Raw genomic sequence first — 23,041 nt, 5'->3', positions numbered from 1 at the left:
AGCTCCACTTACATGCTCTGTAAGTAAATATTGTTTTCTTTATCAGGCTGTAGAAAGACTACACTGTTTATCATTATATTAGATTTGTAAATAAACTAAAATAGCCAAAAAGAATAGCCAATTAAAATGGTGATGGTGAAAGAAGAAAACTTACCAAGGACACTCTGTACAAACCTAATACACTAGAGATGGCAATTGAATGTGTTGAGGAAGAGTCACCCACTATTCCAAGCACTGGAGGGGAGCCAACACAGCTCTCATTCATCTGAAATTGTTCTTCTCTCCCACTGACCAATGACAAAGCTGAACGGAATACTACTCCAAGTGTGAGACAGTTATCATAGAGACTGTATCCCAGAGTCACGTTGGGTAGCAGGCTGGGGTTTCTGTTGATCTCAGTAATGGCAAAAGCCATGGTCTGGGCCATTCTGAACCCTAGAATGTTTAAGCTAACAGACACAGTTCCACAGTAACGTTGACAATTTATCTTTGTAGAACTACATCAAATAATCCTATGATGCTATAGGCCTATATTAAAACAATGTTCTCTTGCTTGCTTTTTTATGTGTGATACTCACCCATAGCAAATGAGATCCTGTTGCTTGGAGGTGAAAGACAGCTCAGGAAAGGCAGAGGAGGAATGGATTTCAAACAAGCCACCCAGAATAAAGTCCCCAGCCTTGTAAATTCTATTGAATTTAAACTGTGCCTGTAACTCACAAGAAGAGGAAGGTGAGGAAGACAAAGGAGAGAATGAAGAGAACAACATCAAGCACAAGTACACATATGGAATCAGTTGTATAACTACAGAAGCGTTCATGACTGCACCTCCTCTCCTCCTCTGCACACTGTGTCCTGTTGCTATTTTTTATACACAGTGTTAGGCCATCCCCTGAGCCAACGTATGCCATAACATCATCGATCACACCTTCAACACACATCAACACCCTAGCAAGGCAGAGGCCGAAGAAGAGGCAGGGATTAACATACGTCAACAATGCTTTCATATCAAAGTCCTGTTATGTCAAATCAAATCAAATCAAATCAAATCAGATCAAATTAATTTATATAGCACATTTAAAAACAACTCTCATTGTACCAAAGTGCTTCAACATATCAAAAAGAGCAATACAGTACAGTACAATACAATACAGTAAAATACAATGCAGAAATATAATATAAGACAGTCAATGAAACAACAGGCAATTAAAGCAAAATAATATAAAATATAAAAGTGCAGGATCATGAGGGGGATTCAAAGGCTTGTGAATATAAAAAGGTTTTAGGTTGTGATTTAAAAGACTCAACGGAGGGAGCAGTCCTAACATCAAGGGGAATGATGTTCCAAATTGTAGGGGCTGCGACAGCCACGGTCGCCCCTGAGCCTCTTTTTTGGTTTTTGGAATGTGTAAGAGACTGCATTCTTCTGACCTGATAGGTCCTGATGGAGGGGGGATAGGATAGGAGGTCAGTAATGTAGGAGGGGGCCAGCCCGTTTAGGGCTTTGTAGACAAAAATGAGGGTTTTGATGAAGCAATAAGCCACAAGAGGTCACAAGAGGCTCTCTCTTACCGGGTATTTTATAATGGCTGAGAGGCTTAGTGAGACACGACGCAAAGCGGGAGTCTCCGACCCGCACGGCCTGGGTTTGTAAGGAAATCAAGTGGGGGAGCACTTGATTGCCTTACAAACCCCATCTCAGCTACAGAGCTGCGGAATCAATGTAACGCAGCTGGGAATGATATCAAGTTATTAGTAGGGGAGCCTATCAATCAGATTCTGATGCCTGTGATTTTGGAATGTTATTTTTTGGAGACAGGTATATCTTGATTCTTGGGGTTACCAGAATGCCAAAAAAACATGTCTAAAAATGTTTCTGTTGGGTTTAGCATGTTTAATTAGCATAATTAGCTAATAAATTGTCAACAACGGAAATGGCAATAACTCTGCTTCTAGGTAACTTATAAAGGTGATCTAAGAGTCTGAGTCCATGTTTGTGATGTCCAGAAATTCATCTGTTACCATTGTGAAGTCATACAACCTTTCCTAATTAGCATAATTTCCATAAATTATGCAAAAACGAGATGAAAATCAGCAAATTGCTGCATGTTTTACTTTTAGTCAACATTGAAAGCTTCTCACAAACTGTATGTTTACAACTCCAGGAATAATTATCATCCTATGAATAAATCATGCAACCTTTTGTCTATGTAATAATTATGTAATAATCACACCAAAACCAGAAATATATTATTATATTATATTTCTTTGCTTTAAGTTAATTAATACTCATGATCTTTACAGACAGTGTAAGTCGTTTTGCATGTCTAGAAAATATTAGAAGCGACCTCGCACTAAAGGGCTGGATGAGCGCTGGTGCTTTGGAATGGGGGGTCAGATCAACATATCCGCCTGGGTCATGACAGACTGCTGGGCGAGTGCTGGTGCTTTGATAGGAGGTCAGTGATGTAGGAGGGGGCCAGCCCGTTTAGGGCTTTGTAGACAAAAATGACAAAAATGACGACGCAAAGCGGGAGTCTCCGACCCGCACAGCCTGGGTTTGTAAGGCAATCAAGTGGGGGAGCACTTGATTGCCTTACAAACCCCATCTCAGCTACAGAGCTGCGGAATCAATGTAACGCAGCTGGGAATGATATAAAGTTATTGAAGGTGTGGTGTGGATTATCGTGAGATTTACTACATGGTCTAATCAGAAACCAGTATATACTCAACACTATGGCTCCTCAAGGGCTGAATGAGGAATTTGATGTCAAACCATTTCTGGGATAATTCTTTCTTTTTCTTTTTCATTCTTTTAACTTTGTGTACACTGTTCTTCTTGCCATTTTTGTTGTCGCTGTGTCCTCATTATTTTGTACTGTAATTGCAGTACCTTACTATTTTGTTGCTATTGTGTTATGGTCTCCTCTTGTAGGCAGTATTTGTATTATTTGCAATGTTTTTACTGGTTTGCAGCTTATCATTCATTTTGTCTGCACCTCTATACTTTCCTATTCTACTTGGGTTCTAAAGAGTTAGCCCTAGTGCCACTATATGCCCTTTATGCTAATTGCAGCCACATCCTTTCAGATGCGGTGGGTGTGTCTTGCTTGATTTCCCTCATTGCAATAGAGCTTGTTCCTTGTTGACCTGCCCATATGCTGTTGTATATAATACGCTTACTTGATGTTTTGTACTCATACCTGACAAAGACCCGTAAGGGTCGAAACGTTGTACTAAATACAAAAATCCTGGAAGCAGAGACACAGTGTGCGGACAACCCTTCCTTTTCTAATCAGAAACCAGCCAATCAGAATCAAGTATTGGGACTAACCGCTTTAGAGAATGTATTCTATACCGGACCGGCAGCCAGTGCAGAGAGGACAGGTCTCCTCCTCCTGGTGCCGTCAGGGGTCTGGCCGCCGCATTCTGCACCAGTTGGAGACGGGACAAGGATGACTGGCTAATCCCACTGTAGAGGGCATTGCAATAATGTAACCGGGATGATTTTATACGTGAGGTGGGGGGCTCAGAGTGCGTCCACTAAGGAAATTAGGCTTTCTAATAACACAAGCCGCCTTTGTATTGGTTAGTAGGTAAAACGTTCTTTATATTTACGCAACAGAGGAGAGGCTGGTCTGCATTTTAATCGAAGAAGGAAGACAACAGTCCCATAGCATTAATGCAATGGCAGCAAAGTGCATTAGGGCTATGGACCAGAGCTAGATGGTGGTCACAGTGTGTTGTCTGCCCTGTTGTATAACTGTTTACTGTTTTTGAGTGTTGCTCAAAAAAGCCTATGCCTTGCCCTTGGTATCTGTGAGTTTGAGACCTCTGTGACAGAATAAACCCCTACTCAGGAGGAATTCTGCAGTGTCAATCGATCAATCAATCAATCAAGCAATCAATCAATCAATCAATCAATCAATCAGATACACATGACTTCAAAGATTAATAAACATATTTGATCCAGACAGTTGATCAACTGTCCTCTGTTCCTCATTTATCTGTATGTATTTGCAAGTCATTAAATGTTCTGATGAATTGAAAATGGAGGATCCTTATTTAAACAAGTCTTGTGCTTTTTCTGGTTCTTCAACTTAGCGGTTTTTGTATTGAACTGTACTTTCATTTGAAATGTACCCATTCTTCATACTGTGAAATACAAATTTCAATCATTCAATCTTCCTCTAGTTATTTTTGAGGGGCTGCCCAGCTTTGAGTGTTTGTGTAAACACAAGCATTGTGTAAACACAAACACAATGTTGGTGCGTTTGATGTTGTTTAATACAATCAGATAGGACTTTTCTGTTTGGATGTATGGGCTGTCAATGGCAAATTTCACCTAGTTACCACCTTGCTGACAAAAAGGCTGCGGTGTGCAATTGCTGTGCAGCAGAAAGCAGCTATATTTACATTTATTTCCCCAAATGAAATAATTGAATAAAAAACATCATACTGTACGTTGGACATCACCGTTTTATTTAAATATAAATACAATAATGATTGATTTATGATTGAAGGAAACTTCAAATAAATGTAATTACACCTGACTTAAAACAGCAAGTTCATTAGTTCAAAAATCATAAAGTTCAGACAGTATGTCTAGAAATGGCCCGCTCAGTCTTTCGGAATGTACAGCAATCATCAGCAAACATTAGTCTTAAGGGTTATTTAATTTAAAACACTTTGTTTAACAGCAGCAGAGACTCATTTCCTCTGTCCTCCCACCCAAACCAAGCCTTTAGAGACACATTTTTGATGATTCTGTTTTGACTGAGCGTCCTTATTTAGTTGTTTGCTGTTATAGGTTAGGCATCTTCAATTCATATATATATTTTTAACCTTTTTATTTGTTTTTTGTGTAAATAAATGGATATACAGTTTTAAGTCCTTTGTCCTGTTTGTTTATGTTGCGACCTTTACACCCCTATAAATAAGGGTTGTGGCCCGGGCGTCTAGTGTAGCGGTCCGGGCACCTATAGGCATATCGATGTAAACGTGCACATATTGGTCGGTAATTTCATGAAACCTTCATACAAATGAAATAATGAATGAAAGCATAGATTTTCAGGTCTTTTGACCATGAATGAAATGTCACAAAGGGAAAGGGGCTTAGCAGTGCATGTTCGCCAACCTTAATGCATGTTCGGACTAACGGGACTTCGGATCTATGGGCAGTTCCCTTCACTAATTGAAACCATGCTTTCGTAAATAATGTTAGTGTGCGTTCGCTGATTTGAAATCTATATAGCTAATTTGCCTCTTACATACCTATAATACTTTGACCAACAGGTAATATTTCTAAGGTATATCTAGTATACATAGGTCTAACATCAACAAACGTATAGCCTTTGAGATATATATAACTTTAGATAGATAATAGATGTGTTACTGGATTGCGTTTAGTTTAATCTGGTAGAAAAAGTGAAAATTCATTGAATTTGTGCTTCTACGTCTTGGTGTCACGTCGACCCATGATGGACTTCTTAGTGTTTCTCTCAGGTTTCAAAAGCATTATATAACACTTTGGTCCAAACAGTGACACCAAAATTCCAAAGCTAGATGCTAAAATAGCAAAAACCTCCACTACATCTGCATATTTGCCTGGAGAGCTGATATATGCTGGGATGAAGGCTATCCACACGGCACAGAAGATCAACATGCTGAAGGTGATTAACTTGGCTTCATTGAAGTTGTCTGGAAGATTCCTTGCCATGAATGCTAGGAGGAAGCTCAGGAGTGCAAGTAAACCAATATAACCTAATAACACTGCAAATCCAACTGTTGATCCCACATCACACTCATAGACTATCTTATCACTGTGGTATTGTGTGTTTTTATGAGGAGCTGGTGAGGCAGACACAAGCCAGGCTATGCAGATTGCTGCCTGGATGGAAGTAAGAGCCAGAACTGTTCCTCTCTGCTGCATAGCACCAAACCACTTCATAATGTCTGTAGCCCCAGGCTTGGAGGCCTTGAATACAGCTAAAACCACCAAAGTCTTTACCAGGATACACGAGACACACAGCACAAAGCTGATCCCAAATGCTGCATGCCTCAGCTGACAAGTCCAGAGACTGGGACGGCCAATGAACAGAAGTGAGCACAAAAAACAAAGTATGAGTGAAAACAAGAGAAGGAAGCTAAGTTCAGAGTTATTGGCGCGCACCATGGGTGTGCTTCGATGATAGATGAAGATTCCCAGTACAATGGCACAGATAAGTGTGCCCAGCAATGAGATGATTGTCAAGGAGATACCAAGAGCCTCATGGTAGGAGAGGAACTCCAGGCTCTTAGGAACACAGTGGTCACGCTGGGGACTGGACCAGAAGTCCTCTGGACAACTGGTACACTCTGTAGAGTCTAACAAAGATGACAAGGTTAAAGGGACAGACAAGTACAGTATTGTCCTAAAGATACTGTACATTACTACATGGTGTAAACCAACCAGTCTCATTGCTGATCTCTCCCTCAGAACAAGCAATGCAGTCAAAGCAGCAGACAGGTTCCCCTTTCCTTCTGGCCACACGGGTTCCGGGGGAACAGCTCTCACTGCACACTGACCGAGGTGGCTACAGAGGAAATTAAGAATGATATATTTTTGTACAAACTGAATTACATTCACACTAGCTCAGCATTAGCTATAGAAAGCTGAAGTGACCTTTTTAGATTCAAAGATTCTGTCTTCATCCAGGATGAGTTCATCACCTGCAGAGACTAACTTCTTGACCACGCCTACATTGTGAACTTTTGTACTTCCGTCAGGGAGCCACACCCAGTTCATGACATCATAGATTGGTAAAGCATCACCATTCTCATCAAACGATACATGATCACCAAATGGTGTAGAGAAGTTTATCCTTTCCAGGTAATATACAAGCTAGACATGGTGATGAGCAGAATTATGAAGAGCAAGTGACTATAAAAGTGTGTTTTGAGCAGCTGCTCAAAATATTACTTGCACAATGTACATAGACAAGGGAAATAGATTTTGATGTACAATTTGTACTTGAAATGATTCAGACACCACTGCATATCAGGTTTAAGGGTAATAATCACAACTGTCCACTGTGTGGAATAAACAACTAAAACTAACAATTTAATGACTACTGCATGCTCATAATTATTCCACCCCATCATGACAAGTGTCTTTAGTAATCTTTTGTGTACACCCTTTGGCCTTTTGCTGTTATGAACTGATCCAAATTGTATATAATATATACAATTTATTATTATAGTCAGATTGGCCCAGACACCAGCCAATTTGAACCCAACTAGAAACATATGTAACCTGTGAAATGAGTGACAGTACACCTGCCATGGCTGTATTGTCCGCAAACCGGCACAGCTGTGCCCAATAAAAGGCCCTTTTCCTGGCACACATTGCAACATGTCATGGATGGCATGGGCCAGAGCATACACAGCCTTGTACACATTGTACTCTGGCCTGAGGTCAGATACATCCAAAAGTGCAGTTTCTGCTGTTGCTAGGTCCTCTTGTCCTGTACACACCCTTCCACCAGCATCCACCCACTCTGACGAAAGGGGGGGGAAATTACACTGAAATGTGCTCTCCCAAAACCGCCTCATCTGAAGAAACACAGTGAAAACTTAAAGCATAAATTCTCTAAAGCACAAAGCTTGTGAATGAACACAAAATTGCAACTTAACCCATTTAGGACTGAGGCCGATTCTAAAAAGGCCTTCTAAATCCTGAGCTACGTTTTCATCAAATATTAATTCAAAATGACAACAAATATATATGTTGCTATATACTGTACATAGCAACAACTAACCCAAAGGGGTTTCCCGTCCTGAAAGGTATAGTTACAAAAGGGGATCCCGTACATAATGGGTTTAAAAAATGAAACAAAAGACTCACTATGGTATTGCCAAGGCTGTTGTCATGGTCATTGTCGGGCTGGATTTTTAACAAGAAGTCCTTTAGACCTGTTATCTCTCCACGACGGATGGCAATGCCCAGGGTGCCTCCCAGGTACGGCATGAAGTCTAGAGTCAGGAGCTTAGGATCTGTTGTCCAGGCCTCACTGGCCATCCATTGCAGACCTGTCACATTCTGCTTTACCACCTATACGGTATATAAATCAATGCTATTGAACCAGCTAACTCCATCTGAAACACCATCATTAGGATCAACATCAAATAATCCTTGGGAAAATGAAACCAAATGTCAAATTGATAAAACAAGGTACGTATTTGTTACGAAGGTATGTAACAAATAGCTAAATCTAATAATTCAATATGTGAGACTAAGATTTTAAAGTTTGTAGCGGTCTACAGCACTTGCACGCTCTGCTTGCGCACTAGTAGGCCATTTATGAACAAGCAAGTAGGCACTCGACAGAGTGCAGTTCTAGTTATTATTATTATTATTATTATTATTAGTGTGGTTGCCCAAAGAGCAACCAGACTATTGTTATTGTGACACTTATTTTTTCCTCCGGAGTAATCGAATAATCAAACTTCCGCTGTGATTGGCCGAGATTTGCATACCGTTGTAGCAGCTAATTGGCTGTTGTTGGTTACGTAACCAATCTATGTTTTACAATTGTTTATAACTATAGTCTGGTTGCCCTTTGGACAGACAGACTATTCCGGAGTAATCTAACTTCCGCTGTGATTGGCCGAGCTTTGCATAACGTTTGTAGTAGCTAATTGTCTGTTGTTGGTTACGTAACCAATCTATGTTTTACAATTGTTTATAACTATAGTCTGGTTGCCCTTTGGACAGACAGACTATTCCGGAGTAATCTAACTTCCGCTGTGATTGGCCGAGCTTTGCATAACGTTTGTAGTAGCTAATTGGCTGTTGTTGGTTACGTAACCAATCTATGTTTTACAATCGTTTATAAAGACATGAATTCCCTTGAGGGGCAGAAGACTTAGCACATAACTTACCCTGTGGGATTAATAAAGGTCTACATTACGTAGTAAATGCGTCGGCTTGGAGTTGTTATTGGTGACTCCTGTAGGACTACACCGTACAATGCAATCAGTGGCTTAGAATCAATAACATTGTATGAAAAGGTATTAAATACACCTGTCCAAAATGTAATTTTAATGGCCCTTTTGTCCATAACAAAACGTGACATTGTAATTGGCTGACAATATTAGTGGGAGGGGCCTATGTAAGCGACTGCGGCTACCACACTTTTCAATTTTTCAAAATTTGCGACCTTTCTAGTTATTATTATTATTATTTTAATTTATTTAGAAAGTGGTTAAATTGCTTTCCCCACAACCTCCTCCATGAGATGAACCATATTGCTCCCATGTTCAAATGCAATGACCACACGAGCTGTGGATTTCTTCATCACAGTGAAAATCCTCTGAAGTTCAGCTGGGTCGTGGTCCCAGGGCAGAACCTCCACGTACGCCAGACAACCAAAACCAGACTGGGCCAGGTCAGACTGGAATGACTGGGCAGCATTTCGGCCATAGGCATCATTAGTAAATAGCAGTCCTGCCCAGGTCCACCCAAAACGCTTCATAATTTGGAGCATAGCTTGGACCTGATGGATGAAGAATGGTGGGATAAGACCTGCTTAGTTTGATTATGCACATACTGTAGTGTAAAATCAGTGAATCTCCTGCGTATAACCCACATTCATTTTCTTTTGATGCTGACCCTAAACCTAACCCTTCAGCTCCAGCAGTATTATAAACAAAGAAATGAGAGGCGATATGCAATATCAATAAAGGGAAGTGATGTGTACTACTTGATACCAAGAGATGTTTTGTCTGTAGAAGTTCACCTGGAAGGCATCACTTGGGATTGTTCTAAAGAAAGATGGGAACTTATTCCGGTCACTCAGACAGGCGCATGTGGAATAGTAACTTACCTGAAAATACACAAAAGATATATTCTGTAATATACCTACGGTACTATAATTCTTTATTACACGGCTTGGTTGAATGCTTGATTCTGATTGGTCAATCGCCAAATTCATCGGTCTGTTATTTCTGGATAATGACTGCTCCGCTCTATAACACACCGATGCCAAAACAAACCCTCGGAGAACCTGCTGTGTTCCGCTGATTTACTGCTGTTTCCAACATGACAGCCATGATGTAAACACACACACAGTGTCCTTTACAGCAAAACATTGCTCTCAAAAAGGTTTTTGAAAACATTTCAGCGAGAAATAGACGGTGCAGTACCCGAAAATGGATTCTATTTGATCAATTCACTTCCTTGTTTTCCGACTGTGCTGCAGCTGGGCAGACGCCGGCCAGCGCAACACTTATGGGAATACTTTCATTACCGTAAGCAAGGAAATATGAGTCGTTTTGTTTTGTTTTGGGTCAATTTATTAATTGATGTATTAAGTAGCCGTGTAATAAGCGGGATAATGTATGGCTGAGTGGTCATTGTTTATAGATAAATCACCTTCAGGCTGATTAACCACTGACGCGACAGCGGAGGTGGTTAATCAGCCTGAAGGTGATTTATCTATAAACAATGACCACTCAGCCATACATTATCCCGCTTATTACACGGCTACTTAATACATCAACGCAATAACAATAACATAATAATAATAATATATATACGATTTATATAGCGCTTCAAGGTATCCAAAGTCGCTTTATAGAACAGAAGTAAAAACAAATGTATTAGAAAACTAGTTAAAAGGTTAAAAGGTTACATTGTATAACAATATACAATGTGGCAATCTACTGCCCCCCATGCTCCATTCAAAGTCTGCCAGCTCCACTTACATGCTCTGTAAGTAAATATTGTTTTCTTTATCAGGCTGTAGAAAGACTACACTGTTTATCATTATATTAGATTTGTAAATAAATTAAAATAGCCAAAAAGAATAGCCAATTAAAATGGTGATGGTGAAAGAAGAAAACGCGTTTTGAGCTTGTAGATCAGCTATTTTAGCTATAGTTTAATTTAAATCCTGATTTTTTTTTTTGCTATTCTGGAATTGGAATCCTGAAAGATATTTTAGACTAAAGTAATTAAAGCAGGTCATGTTTGCATGATTGGAATTATAACAGAAATTAAATAATATACTTTATCAGTATTCCAATATTAGGGCCACATTAAGTGAAGATGGGGGCCGCATATGGCCCCCGGCCCGCCAGTTGTCCATGTATGCCTTACATAATTTCCCCCTAACAAGCAGAGCACGTTAGTGGACCAGAGCAGGGTGAAACTCTACACTCACTTTCCCTGCTCAATCCCACGCTAAAATTCTAAACATCGCTCACCACCACTCAGCTTGATTTCCCTCCGATCGGTTCACATTTTCAATCACAAAAAAAAAAAAAAAAGGGAAAAAGAAGGGACTGCATTGTGTGCTGCGAACACACAGAGGCAGCTTTAGCCATCAGGAGGCAGCTGGTTCAGAAACACAATGTCATCTTTTGACAAACACGTATATACGAACCCTTAAGCAATCACAACAAAACACACTATAGCCTTGCGTAGCCAGCCTTCATTTGCCTTTGCAATGCATATTGCCACGCAGTTATATCACCATCGCTACACAAGGCTAAAAACACACACCATGCAAGGTTTGTTAAAACTTGCATGGTGTGTTGTTAACCCCTAATCAATCACTAGGTTATACTTTGTTACGAAAAAACACAAACATTATCCTTTTTCATAAGACAACGCAATAACATAATAATAATAATATATATACGATTTATATAGCGCTTCAAGGTATCCAAAGTCGCTTTATAGAACAGAAGTAAAAACAAATGTATTAGAAAACTAGTTAAAAGGTTAAAAGGTTACATTGTATAACAATATACAATGTGGCAATCTACTGCCCCCCATGCTCCATTCAAAGTCTGCCAGCTCCACTTACATGCTCTGTAAGTAAATATTGTTTTCTTTATCAGGCTGTAGAAAGACTACACTGTTTATCATTATATTAGATTTGTAAATAAACTAAAATAGCCAAAAAGAATAGCCAATTAAAATGGTGATGGTGAAAGAAGAAAACGCGTTTTGAGCTTGTAGATCAGCTATTTTAGCTATAGTTTAATTTAAATCGTGATTTTTTTTTTGCTATTCTGGAATTGGAATCCTGAAAGATATTTTAGACTAAAGTAATTAAAGCAGGTCATGTTTGCATGATTGGAATTATAACAGAAATTAAATAATATACTTTATCAGTATTCCAATATTAGGGCCACATTAAGTGAAGATGGGGGCCGCATATGGCCCCCGGCCCGCAAGGTGTCCATGTATGCCTTACATAATTTCCCCCTAACAAGCAGAGCACGTTAGTGGACCAGAGCAGGGTGAAACTCTACACTCACTTTCCCTGCTCAATCCCACGCTAAAATTCTAAACATCGCTCACCACCACTCAGCTTGATTTCCCTCCGCTCGGTTCACATTTTCAATCACAAAAAAAAAAAAAAAAAGGGAAAAAGAAGGGACTGCATTGTGTGCTGCGAACACACAGAGGCAGCTTTAGCCATCAGTAGGCAGCTGGTTCAGAAACACAATGCCATCTTTTGACAAACACGTATATACGAACCCTTCAGCACTCACAACAAAACACACTATAGCCTTGCGTAGCCAGCCTTCATTTGCCTTTGCAATGCATATTGCCACGCAGTGATATCACCATCGCTACACAAGGCTAAAAACACACACCATGCAAGGTTTGTTCAAACTTGCATGGTGTGTTGTTAACCCCTAATCAATCACTAGGTTATACTTTGTTACGAAAAAACACAAACATTATCCTTTTTCATAAGACAACGCAATAACATAATAATAATAATAATATATACGATTTATATAGCGCTTCAAGGTATCCAAAGTCGCTTTACAGAACAGTAGTAAAAACAAATTTATTAGAAAACTAGTTAAAAGGTTAAAAGTAGAGCTGGGACTCGATTAAAAAAATTAATCTAATTAATCAGAGGCTTTGTAGTTAATTAATCTCGATTAATCGCATTTTAATCGCATACCATTATTCAACCCGCGAACAGTGAGAAACCTTTTTTTTCAAATGTTTTTTGGTATCCCAGTGAATAGTGACTACGGGATTCCACTCATTTTCAACATTTTACTGTCATTAATATACCTTAGAGTTGTTGTGTGGATATAATAAGAAAGTCCCCCCCATTCTGTGTTGCCTAGAACTGGAGGTCTGAAAAAAATCAGTAACATTATGAAGTACATCTCAGTGACATCACAAAAATGTACTTCATAATGTTACTGTTTTTTTCAGACCTCCAGTTCTATAGGCAACACATAATGGGGGGGTGCACACAACTCCATAGAAAAATGTTGAAAATGAGTGGTATTCCCCTTTAAGCAATACAACTTTTTTATCCCAACAGATAAACAAGAGCAGCAGTGTGTATATGAATACTCAAATGTGCTTTACATGGCGGGGCATGAGAACAAATAAAAACAACTTTATTATGGGGGAAACATTTCACATGAGGTTGGGGCTGACCCACGCTTGCTACTTCAGTATGTTTCACATCGAGGACAGCTTGACAGCGGTGAAATCACCGCGTCTCCGGTGGTCTGTGAGACATGTTAAACTGAAGCAGCTAGCAAGCCTAGCATATAAGCTAACGTTGGTCATAAATGGATCATTTCCCTCTGACATTGCACACAGCCATGCCGCTATCCACGCGTACATCCGATAGCTTTTACATCTAAATGTCCCATCCATGGAGCAAAAGCGATATAAGCGGCTTCTTCATTCGATTCATTTGGGTTTGGGCTTTTTGACGGAGCTGTAGCCTGTAGTGTAGAGTAAACAACTGCTGCTGCTCGCGTGCCGCAGCCTATTCAGTACTACTAGAAACGCACCCAGTGAGAAACGTTCCGCGGTGGAAAAAAAAGGTGCGATTAAATGCGTTAATTTTTTTAACGCGTTAATTTTTCTGTAGTTAATTAATCTCAATTAACGCGTTAAAGTCCCGGCCCTAGTTAAAAGGTTACATTGTATAACAATATACAATGTGGCAATCTACTGCCCCCCATGCTCCATTCAAAGTCTGCCAGCTCCACTTACATGCTCTGTAAGTAAATATTGTTTTCTTTATCAGGCTGTAGAAAGACTACACTGTTTATCATTATATTAGATTTGTAAATAAACTAAAATAGCCAAAAAGAATAGCCAATTAAAATGGTGATGGTGAAAGAAGAAAACTTACCAAGGACACTCTGTACAAACCTAATACACTAGAGATGGCAATTGAATGTGTTGAGGGTGAGTCACCCACTATTCCAAGCACTGGAGGGGAGCCAACACAGCTCTCATTCATCTGAAATTGTTCTTCTCTCCCACTGACCAATGACAAAGCTGAACGGAATGCTACTCCAAGTGTGAGACAGTTATCATAGAGACTGTATCCCAGAGTCACGTTGGGTAGCAGGCTGGGGTTTCTGTTGATCTCAGTAATGGCAAAAGCCATGGTCTGGGCCATTCTGAACCCTTGAATGTGAAAGCTAACAGACACAGTTCCACAGTAACCTTGACAATTTATCTTTGTAGAACTACATCAAATAATCCTATGATGCTATAGGCCTATATTAAAACAATGTTCTCTTGCTTGCTTTTTTATGTGTGATACTCACCCATAGCAAATTAGATCCTGTTGCTTGGAGGTGAAAGACAGCTCAGGGAAGGCAGAGGAGGAATGGATTTCAAACAAGCCACCCAGAATAAAGTCCCCAGCCTTGTAAATTCTGTTGAATTTAAACTGTGCCTGTAACTCACAAGAAGAGGAAGGTGAGGAAGACAAAGGAGAGAATGAAGAGAACAACATCAAGCACAAGTACATATATGGAATCAGTTGTATAACTACAGAAGCGTTCATGACTGCACCTCCTCTCCTCTGCACACTTTGTCCTGTTGCTAATTTTTATACACAGTGTTAGGCCATCCCCTGAGCCAACGTATGCCATAACATCATCGATCACACCTTCAACACACATCAACACCCTAGCAAGGCAGAGGCCGAAGAAGAGGCAGGGCTTAACATACGTCAACAATGCTTTCATATCAAAGTCCTGTTATGTCAAATCAAATCAAATCAGATCAAATTAATTTATATAGCACATTTAAAAACAACTCTCATTGTACCAAAGTGCTTCAACATATCAAAAAGAGCAATACAGTACAATACAATACAGTAAAATACAATGCAGAAATATAATATAAGACAGTCAATGAAACAACAGGCAATTAAAGCAAAATAATAATAATAATATAAAAGTGCAGGATCATGAGGGGGATTCAAAGGCTTGTGAATATAAAAAGGTTTTAAGTTGTGATTTAACACTTTGATTGCTGCAAGATCTCAACAGGCCTATTTGGATGTTGCTGCCGTTTAACATTGCACAAAGGCCTTGTTCGGGGGGCCACAGTAAAATGTTCTCTTATAGCGAGAATCACACGCCTACATCAAAAGAAAGCTGAACTTGTCCACTTCAATTAAAAAAATACATTTTGATTTTACCATGTTCCATTCTGGAGATATTGACCTTTTTGCAACACCTGCATTTGCCTGGAAGTGGTTATCTTGAACAGCGAGCAGAGTTATGGATGGTTTAAAGTCAGAGACATTGACAGGCAGATATAAAATTGAACCCAATAAATATCCTATACATCCTATACACCGAATGAAAGCCCTGAATGTGTACTTTTACGAGGAAAACAGTAAACATTGATCCCATCTACAGTTAGACAGTAATTGGTTATTGAATGCAGCTTGTGCCCACCAGATAACTTCAGAGAAGACATGGACGTGAACTCCTCAATATTCACAAAATAAGGCCTATAGCGACATATAAATACTATATACCGTATGAAACAGAAGACTCTCTGCTTTCATAAGGAAAAAAATCACACCCGTGTGAACTGAGTGGTGTAAGGTTTTATATAGCATGATCAGCTGTGGTCTGACGTAATGTCTGACGTAATGAAATCACACAAAATATGTTAAGTAAAAAAAGCTATAATTTTTGATAAATGTATGTATCACACCTGGATGTGATTTCACAACTGGCTGTTTTTGCGCAGAGAAAATGACCACGGTTGCTACGGTCATCCAGTTCACCCGGGTGTGATTTAATTACGTCAGAAATTATTTTGAACATAGCAACCATGCTCATTTTTTTATGCACACAAAAGCCAGTTGTAGGAGTGGTTTACACCACTCAAAAATTGTACTGTAATAATAAAAAAATCACACCCCTGTGAAGTGAGCAGTGCAACTCTACTTCTCTACTTATTCACTACAGCTCGCTATATACGGACTGAGGCAGAAAGTCATGTAAACCTTTTATTTACAGTTTGGTCTGTAAACTTCTACTGTAATAATAAAAATCACACCCCTGTGAAGTGAGCGTTGCAACTGTTCTGTACTTATTCACTACAGCTCGCTATATACGGACTGAGACAGAAAGTCATGTAAACCTTTTATTTACAGTTTGGTCTGTAAACTTCTACTGTAATAATAAAAATCACACCCCTGTGAAGTGAGCGGTGCAACTGTTCTTTATAGTTGCGCGGTGCAACTGTAGAGAACAGTTGCACCGCTCACTTCACAGGGGTGTGATTTTTATTATTACAGTAGAAGTTTACAGACCAAACTGTAAATAAAAGGTTTACATGACTTTCTGTCTCAGTCCGTATATAGCGAGCTGTAGTGAATAAGTACAGAACAGTTGCAACGCTCACTTCACAGGGGTGTGATTTTTATTATTACAGTAGAAGTTTACAGACCAAACTGTAAATAAAAGGTTTACATGACTTTCTGCCTCAGTCCGTATATAGCGAGCTGTAGTGAATAAGTAGAGAAGTAGAGTTGCACTGCTCACTTCACAGGGGTGTGATTTTTTTATTATTACAGTACAATTTTTTTCCTTATGAAAGCAGAGAGTCTTCTGTTTCATACGGTATATAGTATTTATATGTCGCTATAGGCCTTATTTTGTGAATATTGAGTTCGGGTCCATGTCTTCTCTGCAGTTATATCTGGTGGGCGCAATGTGCATCCACCCAGTATCCAATTTATGACAAACTGTACATGGGATCAATGTTTACGCTTTTCCTCGTAAAAGTACACATTCAGGGCTTTCATTCGATGTATAGGATGTATAGCATATTTATTGTGTTTATTGTTATATCTGCCTGTCAATGTCTGACTATAAACCTTCATAACTATGCTTTCTTTTTGATGATGATTGCCGCCTCGCCTAATCTATCTCACTGCTTTCATTGTTTTGATCGCAGTAACATTGGGGGGGGGGGGGTCATGGGCACATTGGGCAGCAAAAGTCTTGATCCGTACGGCTATAAAAAGTCCCATTCCACCGTTCGGTTCAGAACTATAGTATAACGGTGAGACGTTGTCATCAGCTGATTTTGTTTTTCAAGCTAGTGTAGGGGAACATGCCTGGGCATGCTAGCCTGGCACGGCCAGACTCATAGCGAGGGTTCACTGATGTTTCCTCCGGGGAAGAATCTTCAGTGAATCCCCGCTATGAGGCTGGCCAAGCCAGGCTATGGGCATGCAGCTTGGGGGCGATGGAGGGGGAAAAAAGCGTCACCCGGCTGTGATGTCGACGAGAAGGAAAAAATGACTTCCACAGATGACAACACCACGGTTTAGGTCGCGGAAAAGTTCGTTATACATTACACCCGGGTCGATTACGTCCCCGACGCGTTCATTGCGGTCTTATCACTACAATTATAATGAATAAAAAAGCGTTACAATCACACGTCTGAGCGATCTCCGATTATGACGGCTCTGCATGGCGATACGTGATCCACCAACGGAACACTGTCTTGTCGTGGCGGCCCCTCGATACTCGTAGTATTGTAGGCTCGGGGATCGTTTGGTCGCTACAGTATGAAGAAGGAAACATGCATCTGTCCATGTGTGTTGCAGATGTTATGCATTGCAATGCCGATCTGGTGCATATGTGTTTAGGCAATAGGCAGCGTTCCGTTCAGCGTTCAACTGGCTTCTACACGTAAAGCGGCCAGCCCTCCTGTTTTCAGGAGGGGAGGGGGGTTTTTGTTTTTTGTTTTTTTTTCTGATCACGTGAGCGGGAGTAAGCAGCAATGATAGGGCGATGGTTCTTCATTGTCCGGGTGGGTAAAAAGATGAATGAAAGTATTCTATAAAAAAGTGATTGAAACGTATTGATACGTGATCCGCACCCGACGTTTGATTAATTGATAACGTATTGATACGCGATCCGCGTTGGGAGTGTTAAAAGGCTCAACGGAGGGAGCAGTCCTAACAGCAAGGGGAATGATGTTTCAAATTGTAGGGGCTGCGACAGCCGCGGTCGCCCCTGAGCCTCTTTTTTGGTTTTTGGAATGTGTAAGAGACTGCATTCTTCTGACCTGATAGGTCCTGATGGAGGGGGGATAGGATAGGAGGTCAGTGATGTAGGAGGGGGCCAGCCCGTTTAGGGCTTTTTAGACAAAAATGAGGTTTTTGATGAAGCAATAAGCCACAAGAGGTCACAAGAGGCTCTCTCTTACCGGGTATTTTATAATGGCTGAGAGGCGTAGTGAGACACGACGCAAAGCGGGAGTCTCCGACCCGCACGTCTAAAAAAATTTCTGTTGGGTTTAGCATGTTTAATTAGCATAATTAGCTAATAAATTGTCAAAAACGGAAATGGCAATAACTCTGCTTCTAGGTAACTTATAAAGGTGATCTAAGAGTCTGAGTCCATGTTTGTGATGTCCAGAAATTCATCTGTTACCATTGTGAAGTCATACAACCTTTCCTAATTAGCATAATTGCCATAAATTATGCAAAAACGAGATGAAAATCAGCAAATTGCTGCATGTTTTACTTTTAGTCAACTTTGAAAGCTTCTCACAAACTGTTTACAACTCCAGGAATAATTATCATCCTATGAATAAATCATGCAACCTTTTGTCTATGTAATAATTATGTAATAATCAAACCAAAACCAGAAATATATTATTATATTATATTTCTTTGCTTTAATTAATACTCATGATCTTTACAGACAGTGTAAGTCTGTTTGCATGTCTAGAAAATATTAGAAGCGACCTCGCACTAAAGGGCTGGATGAGCGCTGGTGCTTTGGAATGGGGGGTCAGATCAACATATCCGCCTGGGTCATGACAGACTGCTGGGCGAGTGCTGGTGCTTTGATAGGAGGTCAGTGATATAGTAGACAAAAATGACGACGCAAAGCGGGAGTCTCCGACCCGCACGGCTTGGGTTTGTAAGGCAATCAAGTGGGGGAGCACTTGATTGCCTTACAAACCCCATCTCAGCTACAGAGCTGCGGAATCAATGTAACGCAGCTGGGAATGATATAAAGTTATTCAAGGTGTGGTGTGGATTATCGTGAGATTTACTACATGGTCTAATCAGAAACCAGTATACACTCAACACTATGGCTCCTCAAGGGCTGAATGAGGAATTTGATGTCAAACCATTTCTGGGATAATTCTTTCTTTTTCTTTTTCATTCTTTTAACTTTGTGTACACAGTTCTTCTTGCCATTTTTGTTGTCGCTGTGTCCTCATTATTTTGTACTGTAATTGCAGTACCTTACTATTTTGTTGCTATTGTGTTATGGTCTCCTCTTGTAGGCAGTATTTGTATTATTTGCAATGTTTTTACTGGTTTGCAGCTTATCATTCATTTTGTCTGCACCTCTATACTTTCCTATTCTACTTGGGTTCTAAAGAGTTAGCCCTAGTGCCACTATATGCCCTTTATGCTAATTGCAGCCACATCCTTTCAGATGCGGTGGGTGTGTCTTGCTTGATTTCCCTCATTGCAATAGAGCTTGCCCATATGCTGTTGTATATAATACGCTTACTTGATGTTTTGTACTCATACCTGACAAAGACCCGTAAGGGTCGAAACGTTGTACTAAATAAAAAAATCCTGGAAGCAGAGACACAGTGTGCGGACAACCCTTCCTTTTCTAATCAGAAACCAGCCAATCAGAATCAAGTATTGGGACTAACCGCGTTAGAGAATGTATTCTATACCGGACCGGCAGCCAGTGCAGAGGGGACAGGTCTCCTCCTCCTGGTGCCGTCAGGGGTCTGGCCGCCGCATTCTGCACCAGTTGGAGACGGGACAAGGATGACTGGCTAATCCCAGTGTAGAGGGCATTGCAATAATGTAACCGGGATGATTTTATACGTGAGGTGGGGGGCTCAGAGTGCGTCCACTAAGGAAAGTAGGCTTTCTAATAACACAAGCTGCCTTTGTATTGGTTAGTAGGTAAAACGTTCTTTATATTTACGCAACAGAGGAGAGGCTGGTCTGCATTTCAATCGAAGAAGGAAGACAACAGTCCCATAGCATTAATGCAATGGCAGCAAAGTGCATTAGGGCTATGGACCAGAGCTAATGGTTGTCACAGTGTGTTGTCTGCCCTGTTGTATAACTGTTTACTGTTTTTGAGTGTTGCTCAAAAAAGCCTATGCCTTGCCCTTGGTGTCTGTGAGTTTGAGACCTCTGTGAGTCTTGTGCTTTTTCTGGTTCTATCTTCAACTTAGCGGTTTTTGTATTGAACTGTACTTTCATTTGAAATGTACCCATTCTTCATACTGTGAAATACAAATTTAAATCAGTCAATCTTCCTCTAGTTATTTTTGAGGGGCTGCCCAGCTTTGAGTGTTTGTGTAAACACAAGCATTGTGTAAACACAAACACAATGTTGGTGCGTTTGATGTTGTTTAATACAATCAGATAGGACTTTTCTGTTTGGATGTATGGGCTGTCAATGGCAAATTTCACCTAGTTACCACCTTGCTGACAAAAAGGCTGCGGTGTGCAATTGCTGTGCAGCAGAAAGCAGCTATAATTACATTTATTTCCCCAAATGAAATAATTGAATAAAAAACATCATACTGTACGTTGGACATCACAGTTTTATTTAAATATAAATAAAATAATGATTGATTTATGATTGAAGGAAACTGTTTACAAAATAAATGTAATGACACCTGACTTAAAACCGCAAGTTCATTAGTTCAAAAATCATAAAGTTCAGACAGTATGTCTAGAAATGGCCCGCTCAGTCTTTCGGAACGTACAGCAATCATCAGCAAACATTAGTCTTAAGGGTTATTTAATTTAAAACACTTTTGTGTTTTAAATTACAGCAGCAGAGACTCATTTCCTCTGTCCTCCCACCCAAACCAAGCCTTTAGAGACACATTTTTGATGATTCTGTTTTGACTGAACGTCCGTATTTAGTTGTTTGCTGTTATAGGTTAGGCATCTTCAATTCATATATTTTTGTAACCTTTTTATTTGTTTTTTTGTGTAAATAAATGGATATACAGTTTTAAGTCCTTTGTCCTGTTTGTTTATGTTGCGACCTTTACACCCCTAGAAATAAGGGTCGTGGCCCGGGCGGCTAGTGTAGCGGTCCGGGCACCTATAGGCTGCTAAGCCAGCCTGAAGGTGTGCCACGGGTTCGACTCCCGATCTCGACGACCTTTGCCGAGTCACCCCACCATCTCTCTCCCCATTTCCTATCACCATACTGTACACTATCCAATAAAGGCAGAAAAAAAGCCCAAAAATATATCTTAAAAAAAAGAAATAAGGGTCGTAACAGTGGGGGGAAAGGTATATCGATGTAAACGTGGACATATTGGTCGGTAATTTCATGAAACCTTCATACAAATTAAATAATGAATGAAAGCATAGATTTTCAGGCATTTTGACCATGAATGAAATGTCACAAAGGGAAAGGGGCTTAGCAGTGCATGTTCGCCAACCTTAATGCATGTTCGGACTAACGGGACTTCGGATCTATGGGCAGTTCCCTTCACTAATTGAAACCATGCTTTCGTAAATAATGTTAGTGTGCGTTCGCTGATTTGAAATCTATATAGCTAATTTGCCTCTTACATACCTATAATACTTTGACAGGTAATATTTCTAAGGTATATAGTATACATAGGTCTAACATGAACAGACGTATAGCCTTTGAGATAGATATAACTTTAGATAGATAATAGATGTGTTACTGGATTGCTTTTAGTTTAATCTGGTAGAAAAAGTGAAAATTCATTGAATTCGTGCTTCTACGTCTTGGTGTCACGTCGACCCATGATGGACTTCTTAGTGTTTCTCTCAGGTTTCAAAAGCATTATATAACACTTTGGTCCAAACAGTGACACCAAAATTCCAAAGCTAGATGCTAAAATAGCAAAAACCTCCACTACATCTGCATATTTGCCTGGAGAGCTGATATATGCTGGGATGAAGGCTATCCACACGGCACAGAAGATCAACATGCTGAAGGTGATTAACTTGGCTTCATTGAAGTTGTCTGGAAGATTCCTTGCCATGAATGCTAGGAGGAAGCTCAGGAGTGCAAGTAAACCAATATAACCTAATAACACTGCAAATCCAACTGTTGATCCCACATCACACTCATAGACTATCTTATCACTGTGGTATTGTGTGTTTTTATGAGGAGCTGGTGAGGCAGACACAAGCCAGGCTATGCAGATTGCTGCCTGGATGGAAGTAAGAGCCAGAACTGTTCCTCTCTGCTGCATAGCACCAAACCACTTCATAATGTCTGTAGCCCCAGGCTTGGAGGCCTTGAATACAGCTAAAACCACCATAGTCTTTACCAGGATACACGAGACACACAGCACAAAGCTGATCCCAAATGCTGCATGCCTCAGCTGGCAAGTCCAGAGACTGGGACGGCCAATGAACAGAAGTGAGCACAAAAAACAAAGTATGAGTGAAAACAAGAGAAGGAAGCTAAGTTCAGAGTTATTGGCGCGCACCATGGGTGTGCTTCGATGATAGATGAAGATTCCCAGTACAATGGCACAGATAAGTGTGCCCAGCAATGAGATGATTGTCAAGGAGATACCAAGAGCCTCATGGTAGGAGAGGAACTCCAGGCTCTTAGGAACACAGTGGTCACGCTGGGGACTGGACCAGAAGTCCTCTGGACAACTGGTACACTCTGTAGAGTCTAACAAAGATGACAAGGTTAAAGGGACAGACAAGTACAG

At 40.2% G+C, this 23,041-nt stretch overlaps 1 protein-coding gene across 1 annotated transcript in view; it reads right to left on the bottom strand.

The window, feature by feature from the left end:
- Positions 1 to 23,041, bottom strand: part of LOC306913272 (uncharacterized protein) — a gene marked incomplete at both ends in the record, with an annotated part of 42,344 nt that overhangs the window by 6,054 nt on the left and 13,249 nt on the right. Inside the window, 5 exons of the mRNA XM_079489863.1 lie at positions 155 to 449; positions 579 to 709; positions 1,432 to 1,441; positions 3,359 to 3,472; positions 22,092 to 23,001. Of these exons, the coding sequence (XP_079345989.1) occupies positions 155 to 449; positions 579 to 709; positions 1,432 to 1,441; positions 3,359 to 3,472; positions 22,092 to 23,001 (1,460 nt within the window). The remainder of the gene's footprint in view (positions 1 to 154; positions 450 to 578; positions 710 to 1,431; positions 1,442 to 3,358; positions 3,473 to 22,091; positions 23,002 to 23,041) is intronic.

This window comes from Electrona antarctica (genome assembly GCF_951216825.1).
Source record: "Electrona antarctica genome assembly, chromosome: 20".
Classification (NCBI taxonomy): domain Eukaryota; kingdom Metazoa; phylum Chordata; class Actinopteri; order Myctophiformes; family Myctophidae; genus Electrona; species Electrona antarctica.
Note: the sequence above shows the minus strand (reverse complement) of the source record. Positions and strands in the feature narration are given on the sequence as shown.